The following is a 19,367-nucleotide window of genomic DNA, read 5'->3' as shown; positions in this document are numbered from 1 at the left end:
ACACATGAAAAAATGTTCTCTATCATTAGCCATCAGGGAGATTCAAATCAAAACCACATTGAGATACCACCCTACACCAGTTAGAATGGCCAAAATTAACAAGACAGGAAATAATGTGTGTTGGAGAGGATGTGGAGAAAGGGTAACCCTCCTACACTGTTGGTAGGAATGCAAGTTGGTGCAGCCACTTTGGAAAACACTGTGGAGATTCCTTAAGAAGTTAAAAATAGAGCTATCCTATGACCCTGCAATTGCACTACTAGGTATTTACCCCCAGGATACAGATGTCATGAAAAGAAGGGCCTCCTGTATCCCAGTGTTAATAGTAACAAAGGCCACAGTCACCAAACTGTGGAAATAACCAAGATGTCCTTCAATGGATGAACAGATAAAGAAGATATGGTCCATATATACAATGGAGTATTATGCCTCTATCAGAAAGGATGAATACCCAACTTTTGCATCCACATGGATGGGACTGGAAGTGATTATGCTGAGGAGAAATAAGTCAAGCAGAAAGAGTCAATTATCATATGATTTCACATATTTGTGGAGCATAAGAAATAATATGGAAGCCATTGGGAGAAGGAGAAGAGAAGTGAGTTGGGGGAAATCGGAGGAATAGACAAAACCATGAAAGACTGTGGATTCTGAGAAACAAACTGAGTGTTTTGGTAGGGTGGGGGGTGGGGTGAACCTGGTGCTATTAAGGAAGGCACGTATTGCATGAAACCCTGAGTGTGGTGCATAAACAATGAATTTCGGAACCCTGAAAAAAAAATGAAATAAAATAAAATGTGATAAAAGGTGGACAGCCCTATTACAACAAGTTTTATTTTTAATCAATTAGTTCCAAACTTATCTTTATTAGAGCCAGTTGTGTATTATTACTCTTAATTCAATTGAACAAATCTGCTGCAATAATTAAGCTTCCTTTAGGGAGTTCCCATCATTAACATTTGTGAAATGTTGTCAAAGAAAAAGGAAGACACATATTTATCATCTTCCCCAGCATTTAGTCAAAGTGAATATTATTCTTTAAAGTACAGTTCATAATATTTATTTTAGCAATGTTCATTTTTGATGTTGGGTAAATTAAAGTAGTTGATTTACCATGATTATTTTCATTTCTTTAGTATAAGAAATTCATCTGAGGGGCGCCTGGGTGGCTCAGTGGGTTGGGCTGCTGCCTTCGGCTCGGGTCGTGATCTCGGGGTCCTGGGATCGAGACCCACATCGGGCTCTCTCTGCTCAGGGAGCCTGCTTCCTCCTCTCTCTCTGCCTGCCTCTCTGCCTACTTGTGATCTCTCTCTGTCAAGTAAATAAATGAAATCTTAAAAAAAAAAAAAAAAAAAAAAAAGAAATTCATCTGAAAAAATTTGTAATGTAAGCATTTGATGACATATTTGTCCTCCTAGCTTTTTGAAACAATCTCAAACTTAAAATTCAAAGTTCTTATGAATTTAACTGTATTTAAATGTATTTTCAATTTTAATTTTAATTTACATTTTAATTTTAATTTACAGTTAAATTTAAATGTTTTTAAAATGAGAAGTCTTTAATGAAATGAAAATCTTTAAATTCAGTACTACTGAACTTAAACTTTGAATACTATAGGAATATATTTTTGCATGTAATAGAGCTTCAAAATATTTATTTCTCTAAAAATTTAAGACTTCATTATTACCAAAGATTCCTACAAGGAAAAAACAACCCCTAATGTAATAGAATAAAAGAAGAAGAGAGAATAAATGTTGAAGATGTTTGATAAAATAGAATGCATCATTTTTCTGACATTATTTAATTTCTATAAAATTATGTAGATGGTATACAGCAAGTAAAATTTTTAGAAATTATTAGATCTAGAAAACAACTTTCTTTTCTGTTTCATTTCATCCGTAACATGAAGATTCTTCTCATGTTGGCTATTTAATTATTCTTCCCCTTAAAAAAGTCTATTCAAAATCCTCTTTCTGCAAGAGTGTATCTATATTACTTGACTTTTATATTTCTTGGGCCAATTGTTTTCTAGAAAATCAAATACAAAACCTCATTTGCCATTTGAAATATTAGTGTTGGTAGAAAAATGTATTTTAAAATGTCCTCTCATTTGTTTTTAATTTTAGAGTTTTATTAAAGTGCAGAAGAAAATAACATGAACATTTATTGTAGTAATAGCATATATATTGCTAGTGTTTTTATTAGCTTATTTCTATATATGCATTAAAATATGTGTATTTCTGTTCACATATATAAAATAAAATTACCAGTCTCTTGTGTAGATGATATTATTCTTTGTTCAATTAAGATTTAATCATGAACATTTTCCTATGATACTAATTATATTTTGAGATTACTTACTTCTAATGGACTAATAGGGTCTTAATTTTGCATGTATGATAATTAATAAATGGATGTTATTACTTATCATATAAATAATTTAAAATATATCATTAAATAATAGTGCACTATGGATTTTTGGGGCATACATATTAATCAGTTAAGACACTGCTGGTTATACCTTAATATAAGTATCTAGAAAAATAATAAAATAATAATGAACTTTTTTTAGTCTTGCAAACCAAGAATATGTCTTAATCATATCAGTTGGATCAAGGCTGGGTTGAAATTTTGTAGGATTCTGTTTACTTTGTTTACTTCTTTCTTTTTTCCCCCCCCCCTTTCTCAGTGCTATAGCCCATCAGGCCTTTGAGCTGAGAGTACAGTCTATTCCTGGGAGCTCACCTTAGTTGACTCTGAATTCTCTTTGCTTAACTCTCAGCATAGCAAATTTCTAAAACTGTTGTCTTCTTTTGCATAATTTTCAGATTAATATTTTTAACCTTTCACCCTGCCTCAATTCAGCGCTCAACAAATACCTTGAGGTGAAAACCAATTTTGTGTTCAAAGCCCTACACATCAAAAATGCTGCCAATATTATCCTATGAGAAAAATACATTCTCTGCTTATTTCTCTGTCTGGGCAAATTATGCTTCTCACACTCTTCCAGTGCTAGTCCAGTGTTTTCAGAAGGCCAGCTCACCACTGTGTGCTCATCTGTCTTAGACCTTACCTATGCACACCCTTGTGACAGCAGGTGTTCTCATATGCCTTCAAACAAATGCTTTTAGTCAGTTCACAGCTCCATTCTAGTTGTTATCAACAGGGAGGAAGTTGTGCTTCATGCTTTCTCATTCTATTTAGGAGCCTAATAGTTTTGCTTTCTTTCTTAAATATGTCTCATTAAATATGGACTGCATAGGCTAGTGGGTGATCCATTGTTCTTGAAGTAATTAACCACTTGCTCCACTATTGCTCTCTGTTAAAACTTAAAATGCAACTTTATGATTAACTCAGTATACACATTTTAGATTCAATTATTTTTATTATTATATTTTATTTACATATTATATTTTATTAGTACATTTATTATTCAGTATTATTTATTCAATTAATTATCCGCTAAAAGTCATTGGCTCATTTAATTTTGCATTGGCAAAACCCTGTTTTAATTACTGTAATTCTGTCATTTGGTCTTCTATATCACTAATTCTTTCTTCTGCCTCATTTATCCTAGCAGTGAGAGCCTCCATTTTTGATTGCACCTCATTAATAGCTTTTTTGATTTCAACTTGGTTAAATTACTGTAATTCTACATGCTCTTAAAATTCTAAATGCATTTGAATAGCCTTGGAGATTAACCTTAAATACCCTCCAGTATATTTGACCATTTATTCTTGATGGACCCATAGAAGTCTAAATACAGTTGTATTTAAATAATATCACCAGAAATTTTAATTTGGAAGAGATTTGACACTCAGGAATGGATTTACATAATCTACATATTTCATATCAAATTAATTGTTATGAATTTTATTCTTCTTAGGTTCATCAAAAGCATTTTGTTCTATTTCTGTATCTATTTTTTTCCAAGATGAAGAAGACTACTGATTTGGATATACATACATGGTATTCATACACCTTAAAATCTAAGTCATTTTTGTCTAATTATCTTGGATTTTTTTTATGCAATGATGACATATGCATTCTGCTCTTTTTAATAGTCACATTTTTCCATTCTGTTTTTCCCCATATTATCTGGGCTATAATTTTTAATGCCACTATTAAATAATAATGATAAGGATTATTTTTTGTTAAATCAATTTCATATGTTTAATTCTTATCATGATATGTGTTAATTTGAAATAAATGATTCTATATAATGTAAAAAGATGATTATTTTCTTATTTTACTTATTCTATTTCCTTTACCATTCTTTTATAAAGATTGGAATTGCATTTTAAAAAACAGTTTTGCATATCTATTTATGAGACTAAATTATTTTCCTTCTTTAATAATCATTCCTTAGATGTGTTTCCATAAATCATACCTGGCTTACAAATAAGTTTTTGTATGTAGTCCTCACTGTCTTTGAAATTTAAAGTAAATATTAAAATTTACATGTTGAAATTTGTCATAAAATTAAATTTCCAGAATTTCTGATAAAGTTAAAAAAAAACATGTTATATTTTGGCAGAGCAAGTGTCAGTTCCTAATACCAACTTCTATCATTAGTCCAAAATACATATTAATATAGTGATATCCATTATTTTTAGCCTTTCTGTTAATTTTACTCATGTAGAAATCATTGGCAAAGTTGAAAAATGGGGTTCCTTTAATAGGTTACAAGTCTCTGTCATAAGTGTAGTTATAAGATTATACTAAGAAAGAAGATTCAATCAGAACCTAGTTCAAGAAGTTACATATTTTCACATCACAAATGAAAGCCTCATGGCAAGCCCTGGCGATAAGCTTCAGAGTACCACCAACAGAGGGAACACTGGCATTATTTTGATTCAGATATAGGATTGTCAATGAGCTTGAGAAGGTAGCAGAAGCATGCGATATTCCCCACAAGATAGTTAACGGTGATTGGTAATACTTGTTAGGTAGTTGGACACACTGCTAAGCTAAGGGAAGATAAAGGCAGTGCAATTAAGGGTTATGGTGATATAGAAGTCAATAAGCACATTGAATGAGAACAATGTATGAATTAGAGCCACAGGGAATACTAAAGAGAAAGCTACTGGCCAATTCCAGTAGAGTTTTCAGAAAAATTTTTATGGTGCTTATGGTTCTTGATTATGTAATACAACACCACAGCCTTTGGTATCAGACAGAACTAGACTATACCATATTCAGGATGAACTTAAAAGCTGTTTAATTTTTGTGCACCATAGGTAAACACACACACACACACACACACACACACGCACGCACACACAGACGACTAGAATCCTGCCAGGTGAAAAAGAAAAAAAAAGAGAGGGAGTGAGGATGGGTCATAGAGGGAAAGGGACAGGAGAGAAAATGTGCATGCACAAGCTAGCAGGTGATGTGACAGGGAGAGGGTATGTGAGAGAAGGCACCAGGTTTGTATCCAGGAGTTCCATATAGACAGAGTCCTAGTATACAGGTGATCCCCAAGAGAGGCAGGGACAAGATCACGGAGGGACTTGCATGGTATTTCATTCTACCAATTTGAGATTTGAATTTTTAAAGTAGCGTCTTAGAAGTGTGGTATAAGCATTTTAGGTTATTGTTTTTATTAAGCTCCCTTTTATCAACAACATATAAAATTATAGAAATGTGAACCTTCATCTGTGATGTCCTTTTTTGTTACAATGAGAAATTGGAGAAAGAAATTCCCAAATCCCGTCTATAAATAAATGTATGCAGGTCACTTTTAAAAGTCAAGAAAAGCAGATGATAGGAAATCCTACTGAGAGGTACGACAATAATTTACTGGCTAAGCACTGTGCTCAGGTGTCATAAAATATTTTTTTAACAGAAGTCTATTTAAATCTCACGGTACTCAATATGCCATTTCTACTAATGCAGTAAACTCAATGTTGGTGATTCTTAGTATCTTAGCCACTTCAAAATTATAATTCAGTCTTTTTTGGGTAAATACTAAAATTCTGGGTCTCCTCTTCTCCCTTTCCTCCCCTTTTCCCTTCAGGAATAATGTATCACTTCAGCATTAGTCTCTGGAAACTCTTCTGTGCAGTCCATACCATGCACTCTGAATGTCATGCTTTGTCCCTGACGCACTTCCCGTTGTGTGTGATCCTACCAGCATCTTCAGCTCACATGTCATGAAGCTCCCTTTTGTCTTCCAGCACTGCTATTATGTTCTCATCAACCTAGCACTCATGAGAAATCTTGGATTCTGTTCTTCAGATTAAAACACTTCCTCTAGCTATAGCTATTCTATCATTTCGAAGCCATGCTTAATAACAGGATTCTATGGAATTGAAAAGAGAAGAGAGTCCAAAGCTCTCCACTGGGATGTCACAAACTAATTTGTGCTTTCTATGTCTACTTCCTCAAAACTTGGCCTCCCATGCCCCAACCTATCCCCTCCTCTCTTTATCTCTCTCTCCATGCTTTTGTCTCAATCTGGAAATTATTCTTCCTGGGAGATGAGAACTTGCTATTAATCATCAAGCATTCCTTCCACCTCTCATGTATAGTATTAACTCCATGTTTTGAAACCATTAGAATTCCTATAGACATTCAAAGTTAATAATCTAGAAATTTATTTTCTTTAGAAGTAATTTGCTTTCAATACTAAGTTAACCTCAGAGAATTTGATTCTTTGTTTTGAGATATCCTGTCTTTTCATCTGTTCAGCAAACATTGATTGAATACCCACTAAGACTTAGACAATCTTTTACATGTAAGAAGTAATATATGGAATAAAACAAAAGTCTGAAATTTCTCTAAAGGGGCGTAGCAAGCAGATCATAATACAAAACATAAAATAAACAGTATTTCACAATGCTAAGTGATATGGAAAGAAAGAAATTTAAAGAAGGCCATTTATAATGGGGCACTATTTTAGATCTTTATTCTGCTATTTCTAAGCCTAGAGGTTTATGAAGAAATATCAACTTTCTTTTTCATAGCATGGTAACTTTAAAAGGATTCATTTGTTTTCTTTTGGTCCTTTCACCTATTTTAATGAAAAAAATTGTTCAGGTACCTATTTGTTTATCTCAATTTAAAATTACTCAATACATTCCCTAGTTAGGCCATATGAACACAGATTAACTAGGAAATCTTTGCAGCTCTCCATGGATTTTCTGCATTGTAAAAACATTGTATGCTATAATGATGCATGTGTTTGTGCTGTAAACCTGAAAATATCTGTCTCTCCCATTTATTTTGAAGTACTGCCTTTTTTTTATTTAGAAGGAAATGTTCCAGTGTTATTCTAGAAAAAATAGAAATTAAAGTACTATATTTTGTTTTCTTGAACAAATCTGAAAGAGCTTATTTAAGCATATATGATAGCATAGGTTTGATTTTGAATAACAATTTTTATTGAATGTCATTGTTAGTAGGTACTACACAAAGAAATGCCATTTGTTTAACCTCAGCCATGAATTTTATGTCATTTGCAAAACTAAAATCACATATTGTGGGAACTAAAAGATAGGAGAAGGTAGAATTTCCATTCTCAAAGTGACTTCAGCAACTTAGGAATCAAAGCTAATTCCAGAAATGACCCACTGAGTTGGGCCTTATCATACAATTGCACAATAAAACAAAAATAAGTTGATATTTGATTTTTAAATATTTGAATTTCATACCATACTTTTATAAAACTTATGTTCTCAAATAAAATAAGAAATTATCATCACCTAGATTTTGTTTCCTTCAAGTAGGTCACACCATCCTGAATCTAGGCATCGTCTTTCAAATATGTAGAAGTCATTAAATCAATTCACATGTTTGTGAATAACTGTGGCAGAAAACTTCTTGGACATGCAAATCCTCCACATTTGGAGGTGGAGGCAACAATATTGGCATCAATATTGTTCCACTTTCCATAGCACTCTCAGTCTCAGCTCATTTTGTTGTAGTTATCTTCTCTACAGGACCATCACGTTTTACTACCTGATGGAAGGCCAAATCAACTTTGTTTCTTTAGCCATTAAATTAATTTTCCTTCTTTTCTGGAACTCTCTATGAAGTTTTAAAGCATCTATGAATCTTCTAGAAGAGGCCACATAATTTTTATCAGATTTACAAAGAGGTATGTGATTAAAAATTATTTATAGAAAAACTTTGTTGTCTTTGAGGTAAGTACCTTTCCTTAAGGTTTCAACATAAATTCTAATTCTGTATTCATCTTCAAGGTAGAATATCTACATAAATAAAAGTCATCTGCTTGAGAGATTTGTTTATTCTCTCTCCTCTCCTCTCTCCCTCCATTCTTCCATCTTTCTCCTTATCATTACTTTGTGAGTACGGATTCAAGAATTCTTCCTATTTTTATCAAGATCTGAGGGGTCATGAAAAAAAAATACACAATGCAAATTGTATCCTCTTATACTTCCACATAGACATTAATTATATTCCAAATTCTTAGCTTAAATCAACATGATGTTAAAACATCCAGTGTTTACAGATTTGTCTTTCTCTTTTGCAATAAAATCTTTAACATGGATTTCCTTCCTCTGAAGGCACTTTACTTGATAGTTGTCAATGTCACTTAAGGTTCTTATAGAATGACATGTTAGGCAACCATAGTCAAAATCATACTCTGCTTCCTTTACAGCTTTGGGATTAATGGTTTAAGTAATCCCGCTCCATAAAGAGCTAGTTTGATGTATCTGTAATTATGTACTTTTGTCTCTTCAAGCCTTCATGTTCAGACACTGACTCTTTTTGTTCAATATTATATTAATTTTTCAGCTTTGCGTAATACAAATTACTGGTTCTGATAACACATTATTAACATTGGTTTCTAACAAAAGCATCTTTTGAACAAATTTTAACTTTCCTTATTTGAAGAGCAGTCTAAAATTATGCAGAGAATTTAGGATTTTCATTATTTGGAATTAATATTGTTGCCAAAAGAAGACAGTTTTTAAAACTTTGCTCTATGAGTACATTTAAGAATATATTATAGTTTAATATTTTATTACTTTTAATAAATCAAACATTATTTCAATCATACAACATATAGCTTTATTTTTAAAAATAAGGTTAAATTGTCACTAATGTTTCCAATACTTTTATCTTATCAAGCTATTTTATTGATATGATTTCTTTTAACTACTAAATGAGTAATTTAAAACAAAGTACTTCTAGCATTTAGCATTTTCTATGTTGAGTGTTTATTTATAATTTAGGCTTCCTAGAATATGCTTGTAAATGTTAAATAGGCATACTGTTTCCAACTGATAAAGACTTTCACATCTGAGGAGACTTCAACTAATTCCTTATTCCTCTGACTGTGGCATGCCTGCAAGTGATTCTCTGGAGGTAAATGGTGGGCAACCTATATTCTGGAACCCAGCCTGGTTCACATATGGTTGTCACTCACTTGGTACTTGCATATATAAACCCTAAAGTTGCCAAGAAAACTGAAAGGCATTTGCAAAAGACATCTTTGCTTAGCTTCTTTAAAGCATTCTCATTGTTGGAATGCCTGGGTGCTCAGTCAGTTAAGCGTCTGCCTTCAGCTCTGGCCATGATCTCAGGGTCCTGGGATTGAGTCCTACATCACATGGAGCTCCCTGCTCAGCATGGAGCCTGCTTCTCCATCTCCCTCTGCCTGATACTCCCTCTGCTTTTGCTCTTTTTCCCTCCCTCTCTCTCTGTCTCAAATACATACATACATATATACATACATACATATGTACATTATCATTGTCTTCAAAGGAAATCCTAACTTCTTTTATATTAGTTTTATATATTATTATTTATTATATTAATAATAGTCATCACTTATTAAGCTCTAACTTCATGGCATTTATTTTTTCATTAGTTTTTCCAACAAATACATGTGGTTAATATTGTTAAGGACATTTTACAAAAGATGGAGATTAGACACAAGATAATTAATAACTGTCTAATGATATTTAACAACAGTTACAGCTGAATTTCAAACGCAGGTCTCTATGACTGCAAAACTTTACAATGTTATCATGCATCTACATTGTGGCTCCTGTGTTGCACTTAAGTTCATTCCACACTGAAGCCACTGGGACTCTTCAGATTCTGTAAACTAGCCTCATTATGCTATTGTCTCAGCTTGGAATGACTTTTGTTTTCATGTTTCAGCACTTCGAGCACCATGACTCACATCAGTAGAAGATCATTAAAAGGATTTTAGAAATGAATGAATGACAGTCTCAACATTTCTCTTTGCATTTATCAAATCTATACATGTATGTGCATGTGCACATTTACATACATTACTGTGGCCTGAGCATTGTTATGATTACTCAAATTATTCAGCCTTTTTTTTTCAGATTAAAAAAATAAAAGTTACAAAGCTAGATAGTTCATGCTGGAAGACAAGGGTCCATACAAAGTATTGCTAGAATTTTACAATTTTTTATAATAATCCATAAGAACTAGCAAGAAACATAGTTCCACAAAGTATTCAATATGAATTTTTTTTTATTCATTAAGAAAAGGTGTTTAGGAAGCCGTTTTTTCTGTCCATGTCTCTAGACTATACTGATTTTAGTTTAAGATGCCAATAGTTTTAGAGGTTTCTTAAATAGATTCCTCATCAAAGCAAAAACTATTTTGCAATTACTATAGCAGTATAAGATAGATATATGTTTTTTGTACATGTACCTGCTGAAATCATATAAATCTTCTAAAGTTTTTTTTATATATTTTAAATGACACACAGTTTGCCAGAAAGTATTTTCTTGCACACAATTTAATGATTCTCTAATTTTATGCATCATATCAATTAAATTTCCTGTTATTTACACATTTGTCAGTAAGACAAAAGGAAACAAAACTAACAAAGAAGGAAAAATAAAATAATTCAATAAAACAATTTCTAAGTGGAAACAGTCTGTGATTAGGGTAGTGTATGGTTATACTGCACAGAGTTAGCAGTCTTTAAGTTCTCCAGAAAATCAATGAAAAATATAAATTGATTTAATGAGTAAAGATTCTGTTGAACAAAGACTTTGTGTGTTATAAGGTCATTTGTCTAAATATGATATTCATTTTTCAGTTGGATTTTGAAATTTGTGTATATGAAAGAGGAAATCTTTTCTCTGAAGATTTATTTTAAGTTGTTTTGAAATGTTAATCATTAAATTATCTTAAAGTAAATGTTATACTTTATTTAGGGTCCTGAGTGAAAATATTTTGACACATATACTTTATCTTTTAGTGTTGGAGTATTATATTTCTCCTATTCTCTTCAGTGTTAAAATACATTTAATATAATATTTCAAACTGAAAAAATAAACTACAAAAAGTTACTCTATATTTTCCATAGATTGTCATTTAACATTATATGGAAGCAGAGGCTTTTTATTTCTCATAAATGAGAAAATTGTTAGATGAAAATCTATCAAAATGTTTACATGTCAAATTTGGAATACTTTTGATAATCAAAATTTCAAAAACACTGTAATTAGTGTTTGACATGCAGTGATTTTAATATGTCAATTTAGAATATCAGTATATATTAACTCACTTAAAATAGATTCTTCTAAAATTTGGTAGCTCTCGTGTAACTTTATGTTTATTGTTCTCACATTTATTATTTATTTATTGTTGCAGATTAAAAAAATCAACAGAAATTTTCCTGTAAACCAGCAGGTAAGATGGAAAAGTACTTGGACAGACATATCATGCATTTTTTTCATTGTATCTATTATAGAAAATAATCTTGATTGCACTTAATATTTACATGGTAATAATTGGCACCATCATTTGCTCTCCAGGAAAATACATACTTTATTAGATTTCTTTCATATAATGTGATATATCTGTTTCTCTAATATATTAAAAGCAGTTTTAAAAAATATTTTATCTAAGTAAACTAAGTCAAAACTATTTTCAACAAAAAACATATATTTATTTAAATATAATATTGAAGACCTAAGAGAGCTATTTCCATAAGATAGTTTGACTGTATCTTAACATGTGGGAAACCTATTTTTTTAATTTTAATTCAAGTTAATTAACATATAATGTATTATTTATTTCAGGCATAGAATCTCGTAATTCATCAGTTGCTTAAAACCCCCAGTGCTCATTAAATCAAGTGTCCTCCTTAATGTCTTTCACCCAGTCACCCCATCTCCTGACCTAGCAAACCTTAGTTTGTTCCCTATAGTCGAGTTTGTCTCTCTCCATTTTTATCTCATTTTATTTTTTCTTCCCTTCTCCTATCTTCATCTGTTTTGTTTCTTAAATTCCACATTTGAGTGAAATCATATGGTATTCATCTTTCTCTGACTGACTTATTTCATTTAGCATATACACTCTAGTTCCATCCACATTGTTGCAAATGGCAAAATTTCATTCCTTTTGATGGTTGAGTAATATTTCATAGTACACAACCCCCCCCCCATATCTTCTTTATCCATTCACCCATTAATGGACATTAGGGCTCTTTCCATAGTTTGGCTATTTTAGACACTGCTTCTAGGAGCATTGGTGGCCATGTACTATTTTTATATAGGAGATCTATGTTTAATTGATCTAAAAGTTAGAAGGAATTTTCAAAATTAGGTGAAGGTATTTTACATGAATCTAAATGCATGCGTAGAATGAAAGTGGTGTCTGATTAATCTAGCCAAGAATCTAGTTGATTTATTAGACTATTGATTATAGAATAAAATAATTGATTATAGAAAATAATAATTCTACTTATAATTTTATTAAGCTGAGCTTAACTTTTACTTTGCCTCATAAACATTATAAAAACATTTGTTTGAATGAGGAAAGTAAGTATAGGCTCAGTTTTGGACTCACTCAAGTCAGCAGTGTGTGAGGTTTGTGTGATGATAGAGAAGCAAAGGCCAGCCATGCATTTCTTACCCTTGACATCAGCCTCAATGTGTAAAAATTGATCAAGATCTAAACATCTAAACTATTTATAAATGGTAGACAAGTTACAAATTAATTTCAATGATAAAAATTTTAAATAACTCTCTTATGAAAACTAAGTTACTTTTATCATCTAAACCTCAGTTCCTTCATTGGTAATATTTTTAAAGTGCAACTACCTTACATGTTTATTTTTGAAGATTAAATAACAAATGTGAAATTCTTGATATATATGCCATTATTACCATTAATGTGTTAAAATTTTAAATTTTCTTTTTAGAATAAATAATTTATATTATTGCATAAATTATATTATTAATAGTGCCACTAGCCCATACTAGCCCACAAAGTTATGGGTGACTGAAATACTAGTGAAAATAAATCTGGATAGCTCAGTATGTCTACACAGCTGTGAACTATGTCTTTCCAGCCATAGGCATACCCCATTTCCTAGCCTCAGGTCCTCACACCTGAGTCATGCTGATATCTTAGGTGGATGTAGAAGTTAGAGAGATGTATGTGCTGTGTGTCTCATCACATTCCACTGTGGTTATGTCTCATGCCTTTGTTTGTGGTGCAGAGATCAGGGCTCTATCCCAGAGCTACTAATACACTAGTTCTGTGATGATCCTTCGGAAACTCCCATTGTGACTCCCATTCCATTCCAGATGCTTCTGATCCTAGTAGGATGTTACATAGGAAATACAGTTTAACAATTGTATAGAGCTATAGTGGATGGAAAATTCATTAATGAGAAATTATTAAAATAGAAAGGAGCATCAGCCTTTGAGGAATGTTGTAATGCCCTTCAGTAAACATAGTCATTTTATTGTCGGATACATAAAAATGTAGATCTGCTCATTTATGGAATTCTTGCCAAAAATATGAATGATTAATCTTTCTTTAAGAATGACTCCAATATCTATGTTATCAACCTTCCTTGCCCTTTCTAACCTCGACATGTGAAGAAGTATTAATAATTAATGTAATTTATGTTGCTATAAATATTTCATAATTGTAATAACCCCACAGTATTCTTTATTTATGATGACAGCTACATTTGACACTTCCTACATTTTCCCTTCAATAGCCTGCAGGATTCTTTGCCACCACTTAATTTATCTAGGTTTTGAATAATAGTAAAGTAAATAAGAATCTGAAAAAACTTAAATATAGAGTAAATAATAAGAACTGTTTACTATTCCAACCCACACACATATAATAAATGTAGGTAAGTATTAGCATCCATAGCTTTTTATTTTCTAGCTTTTTAATATTATTATACCAAAATTTTATTTGAAATCTCTTAGCATCTCACATTTTTAAAAATCATAATGAATTCTTTTTGGCATTTTAACAACTGAAAGCAAGAGTTAATAGATTTTTACCTTACTATTTTCCATCATGGAAATGAAGACATCCAGGATATAGGATTTGTTTATAGTTCAATATTCATATTTCCACACCATTGGAAAACTTGCCTGCATAATTTGATAGCAATGCATTCGGAGACCAAGGTACATTCCCTATTTAATAAAATGTGAGTTACTTTAATGAATAAACATCTGAAAACACATATAATCTCATTTCTTCTCCAGATTTAGCATTCAAACAGGACTCTTGGACTAAACAACATTGTGTTGCTTTAATATCAAATTTTTTCTAACTTAATTTTCATGTAAAGTTTTCTGAAGCTTTGATTATAAATATACATGTTTATACATATGTTTTTGATTGAATAATTTAGGAATATGTCAAAATAGTCAAGTGTTAGTAATGAAAATTAAGCCCCTTAATATCCCCGATGCTCTATGTCTGAAAATAAATAAATAAATAAAATAAAAGATGCCACCCACTTGAACAAAAGTCTTCTGATTCCTATGGGATTCAGTTTTGAATTTGTGCTATCATGTGGCACAGCTACCCCCAACCAGAACAAATTAGAATAAAATAAAACATAAAGGAGACTGGAGGATATTACTATTGTCTAATGGGCCAGTGTTAGAATTTAGCTCTGTAGGGACACTCCCACAAACCAGGATGCATGAGACTTTCAGTAAATTACTCTCATGAAAGATTTAAATCCAAAATGTTAAATTATTGATTAAATAGATCACTATAGGGGAAACCATAATTTAGAGATTAAAAAATTCAAAATTATTTTTTGAGGCATGGAGGGATAGAGCAGAGGGAGAGAAAATTTAAACATGTTTCATGCTCAGCACAGAACTGATGTGGGGCTTAATCTCATGACTCTGAATCATGATCGATGCCAAAATCAAAAGTTGGACATTTAAGTGACTGAGCCACCCAGGCTTCCCCCCAAAAATCCAAAACTATTTTAAATTATCATGTGCTCTTTAAGTAAAGGATTAAAAATTATAAGTCAAGAACAGGATATGGTGTTAAAATATATGGATTTTCAGAAGAATCAAATAGGAGTTAAAATTTTTTAAAAGAGCATATTTGGAGGTTCCTCAAAATGTTGAAAATAGAACTGCCCTATGACCCAGCAATTGCACTATTGGGTATTTACCCTAAAGATACAAATGTAGTGATCCAAAGGGGCACATGCACCCGAATGTTTATAGCAGCAATGTCCACAATAGCCGAACTATGGAAAGAACCTAGATGCCCATCAACAGATGAATGGATCAAGAAGATGTGGTATATATACACAATGGAATACTATGCAGCCATCAAAAGAAATGAAATCTTGCCATTTGCAACAACATGGATGGAACTAGAGCGTATCATGCTTAGCGAAATAAGTCAAGCAGAGAAAGACAACTATCATATGATCTCCCTGATATGAGGAAGTGGTGATGCAACATGGAGGCTTAAGTGGGTAGGAGAAGAATAAATGAAACAAGATGGGATTGGGAGGGAGACAAACCACAAGTGACTCTTAATCTCACAAAACAAACTGAGGGTTGCTGGGGGGAGGGGGTTTGGGAGAAGGGGGTGGGATTATGGACATTGGGGAGGGTATGTGCTTTGGTGAGTGCTGTGAAGTGTGTAAACCTGGTGATTCACAGTCCTGTACCCCTGAGGATAAAAATATATGTTTATAAAAAATAAAAAATTTTTAAAAAAAGAGCATATTTATTTATTTATTTATTTGATTTATTTTTTATTTTCAGCATAACAGTATTCATTTTTTTTGTACCACACCCAGTGCTCCATGCAATCCGTGCCCTCTATAATACCCACCACCTGGTACCCCAACCTCCCACCCCCACCCCTTCAAAGCCCTCAGATTGTTTTTCAGAGTCCATAGTGTCTCATGGTTCACCTCCCCTTCCAATTTCCCCCAACTCCCTTCTCCTCTCTAACTCCTCATGTCCTCCATGCTATTTGTTATGCTCCACAAATAAGTGAAACCATATGATAATTGACTCTCTCTGCTTGACTTATTTCACTCAGCATAATCTCTTCCAGTCCCTTCCATGTTGCTACAAAAGTTGGGTATTCGTTCTTTCTAATGGAGGCATAATACTCTATAGTGTATATGGACCACATCTTCCTTATCCATTCGTCCGTTGAAGGGCATCTTGGTTCATTCCACAGTTCGGCGACGATGGCCATTGCTGCTATAAACATTGGGGTACAGATGGCCCTTCTTTTCACTACATCTGTATCTTTGGGGTAAATACCCAGGAGTGCAATGGCAGGGTCATAGGGAAGTTCTATTTTTAATTTCTTGAGGAATCTCCACACTGTTTTCCAAAGAGGCTGCACCAACTTGCATTCCCACCAGCAGTGCAAGAGGGTTCCCCTTTCTCCACATCCCCTCCAACACATGTTGTTTCCTGTCTTGCTAATTTTGGCCATTCTAACTGGTGTGAGGTATCTCATAGTAGTTTTAATTTGAATCTCCCTGATGGCTAGTGATGATGAACATTTTTTCATGTGTCTGATAACCATTTGTATGTCTTTATTGGAGAAGTGTCTGTCCATATCTTCTGCCCATTTTTTGATATGATTGTCTGTTTTGTGTGTGTTGAGTTTGAGAAGTTCATTGTAGATCTTGGATATCAACCTTTTGTCTGTACTGTTATTTGCAAATATCTTCTCCCATTCCGTGGGTTGCCTCTTTGTTTTCTTGACTGTTTCCTTGGCTGTGCAGAAGCTTTTGATTTTGATGAAGTCCCAAAAGTTCATCTTCGCTTTTGTTTCCTTTGCCTTTGGAGACATATATTGAAAAAAGTTGCTGTGGCTGATATTGAAGAGATTACTGCCTATGTTCTCCTCTAGGATTCTGATGGATTCCTGTCTCACATTGAGGTCTTTTATCCATTTTGAGTTTATCTTTGTGTACGGTGTAAGAGAATGGTCGAGTTTTATTCTTCTACATATAGCTGCCCAGTTTTCCCAGCACCATTTATTGAAGAGACTGTCTTTTTTCCACTGTATATTTTTTGCTGTTTTGTCGAAGATTATTTGCCCATGGAGTTGAGGGTCCATATCTGCGCTCTCTACTCTGTTCCACTGGTCTATGTGTCTGTTTTTATGCCAGTACCATGCTGTCTTGGTGATCACAGCTTTGTAGTAAAGCTTGAAATCAGGCAACGTGATGCCCCCCCCTTTTATTTTTGTTTTTCAACATTTCCTTAGCGATTCAGGGTCTCTTCTGATTCCATACAAATTTTAATATTATTTGCTCCAGCTATTTGAAGAATACTGATGGAATTTTGATCAGAATAGCATTAAAAGTATAGATTGCTCTAGGCAGTATAGACATTTTAACAATGTTTATTCTTCTGATCCAAGAGCATGGAATGGTCTTCCATCTTTTTGTGTCTTCTTCAATTTCTTTCATGAGTGTTTTGTAGTTCAAAAGAGCATATTTAAAATTAAAATCAGTATGTGTGCTGCTGAAGTGAGCATTAAAATTAAAATCAATTAACCAATTGAATAATAGAATAGATGAAGATGAACTGAAAGGGAATGTAATCAGAATACAACATACACAGAAAAGGGTAAAAAAATAAAATTTAATGTAAGATATGAATTTTAGAATGAGAAACTGAAAAAAATAAAAGAAACCAGAAATACTGGAGAAAATGTATGAAGGTCAATGTATTAAGAGAGACATGGCTGAGTTTCTGTGAGTCTTCAGATTAAAGAACTAAACTAACTCCTGAACATGGATTAAATAGAAATGAAATCACACCAACAAAGGATCTGAAACAAACTCAATATCCATCAGTGGAATAATTTGCAACCATTAAAAAGATAAACTAGTTCTGTTGGTACTAGTATATAAGGCCATCCAAGAAAGTTTATTAAGTGGTAATAGTGAAGAGAAGAATAGGGAACAGAATAAGCCACTGTGTTTTAATAAATTAGTTGGAAAGATACATACACACGTTATTATTACAGAATTTAAAAAAAAAATCTTGAGGAGTTATGTAAGAATCAGGTAAAGGTGTCGAATCTGAGAAGTATTACAGCCCAGTCTCCTTCCCGTTGGGAGGGTTCCATTCCCAAGTTCCTGTGCTTAAGTCTTATGCCTTTCCCTGGAGAACCCTCTCTTATCAATTTCCACTCATTTTGTTGATTTAAGTTCCCTATTCAGTTTCTGTAACAAGGAATTGCATTTTGATTAGTTTTGTCTTGAGCTCAGGTGTGTATTAGCTCCATTGTTCCTGATACAAATTCTATTTTCTAATTCTGCATATAGAAATCAGCTCAGATTACCTTATTTATTTTACTTCTTTTGGCTTTGGTCTTTACTATTGGAATAATTGGAAAATTTATGTGCTTGCCATTTAAGATGTATTTCTAAGATGTGTCAGGTTGAGCATCTTTATGTGACATCAGTTTATATTTTTAAGTGTCCGCCTTCAAATTTTGAATATGTTTCTATTTTCTTCCTATTTTTTTGTTAGTACTGCATTCTCAATACATGAAGGACATTTACCCCTTGTATTTCTGTGTGGCCTAAGTTAGCAAAAAAAAAAAAAAAAAAAAAAAGTATGTAGGGGCAGAGAGAGAGGGAGAGAGTGAATCTTAACCAGGCTCCACACCAAGTGTAGAGCCTGACAAGAGATTTGATCTCACAACCCTGAGATCATACCCTGAGCCAAAATCAAGAGTTGGACACTTAACTAACAAAGCCATCCAGGTGCCCCAGCAAAAAGCACTTTTGTGGCTCATAGGATTTCTATTGTACTTAGAAAGATTTTTTTTTTAATTTAAAGGTTAAAAAAAGTAAAAAACGATCCACTGTTTATGTCTAGAAAATTTAAGTTTTTACTTTGACAGTTAAACAACAAGTTTTTATAAGACCCTGAGCATTTCTTTCTTACTGCATTTATCACATTTTTGTGGTATTCTCTGTTAACCCATCCTCCTCCTCCCACCCCAAACTCAACTGTAAACTCCAGAAGATAAAGGTATTATTTCTTGTTCTACTCTTAGCTCCTAAAACAGTGCTGTACATATCAATCATCCTTCTGGGAGAGACCTCA

At 32.8% G+C, this 19,367-nt stretch overlaps 1 protein-coding gene across 2 annotated transcripts in view; it reads left to right on the top strand.

Moving 5' to 3' along the window:
• The window catches only part of SNTG1 (syntrophin gamma 1), a 623,364-nt gene that overhangs the window by 433,124 nt on the left and 170,873 nt on the right, over positions 1–19,367 (top strand). For both annotated transcript variants that reach the window (XM_082719661.1, XM_082719662.1), the window contains one exon: positions 11,617–11,655. In XM_082719661.1, coding sequence (XP_082575787.1) covers positions 11,617–11,655 — 39 coding nt within the window. The remainder of the gene's footprint in view (positions 1–11,616; positions 11,656–19,367) is intronic.

This window comes from Mustela nivalis, assembly GCF_964662115.1.
Source record: "Mustela nivalis genome assembly, chromosome: 2".
Classification (NCBI taxonomy): Eukaryota; Metazoa; Chordata; class Mammalia; order Carnivora; family Mustelidae; genus Mustela; species Mustela nivalis.
Note: the sequence above shows the minus strand (reverse complement) of the source record. Positions and strands in the feature narration are given on the sequence as shown.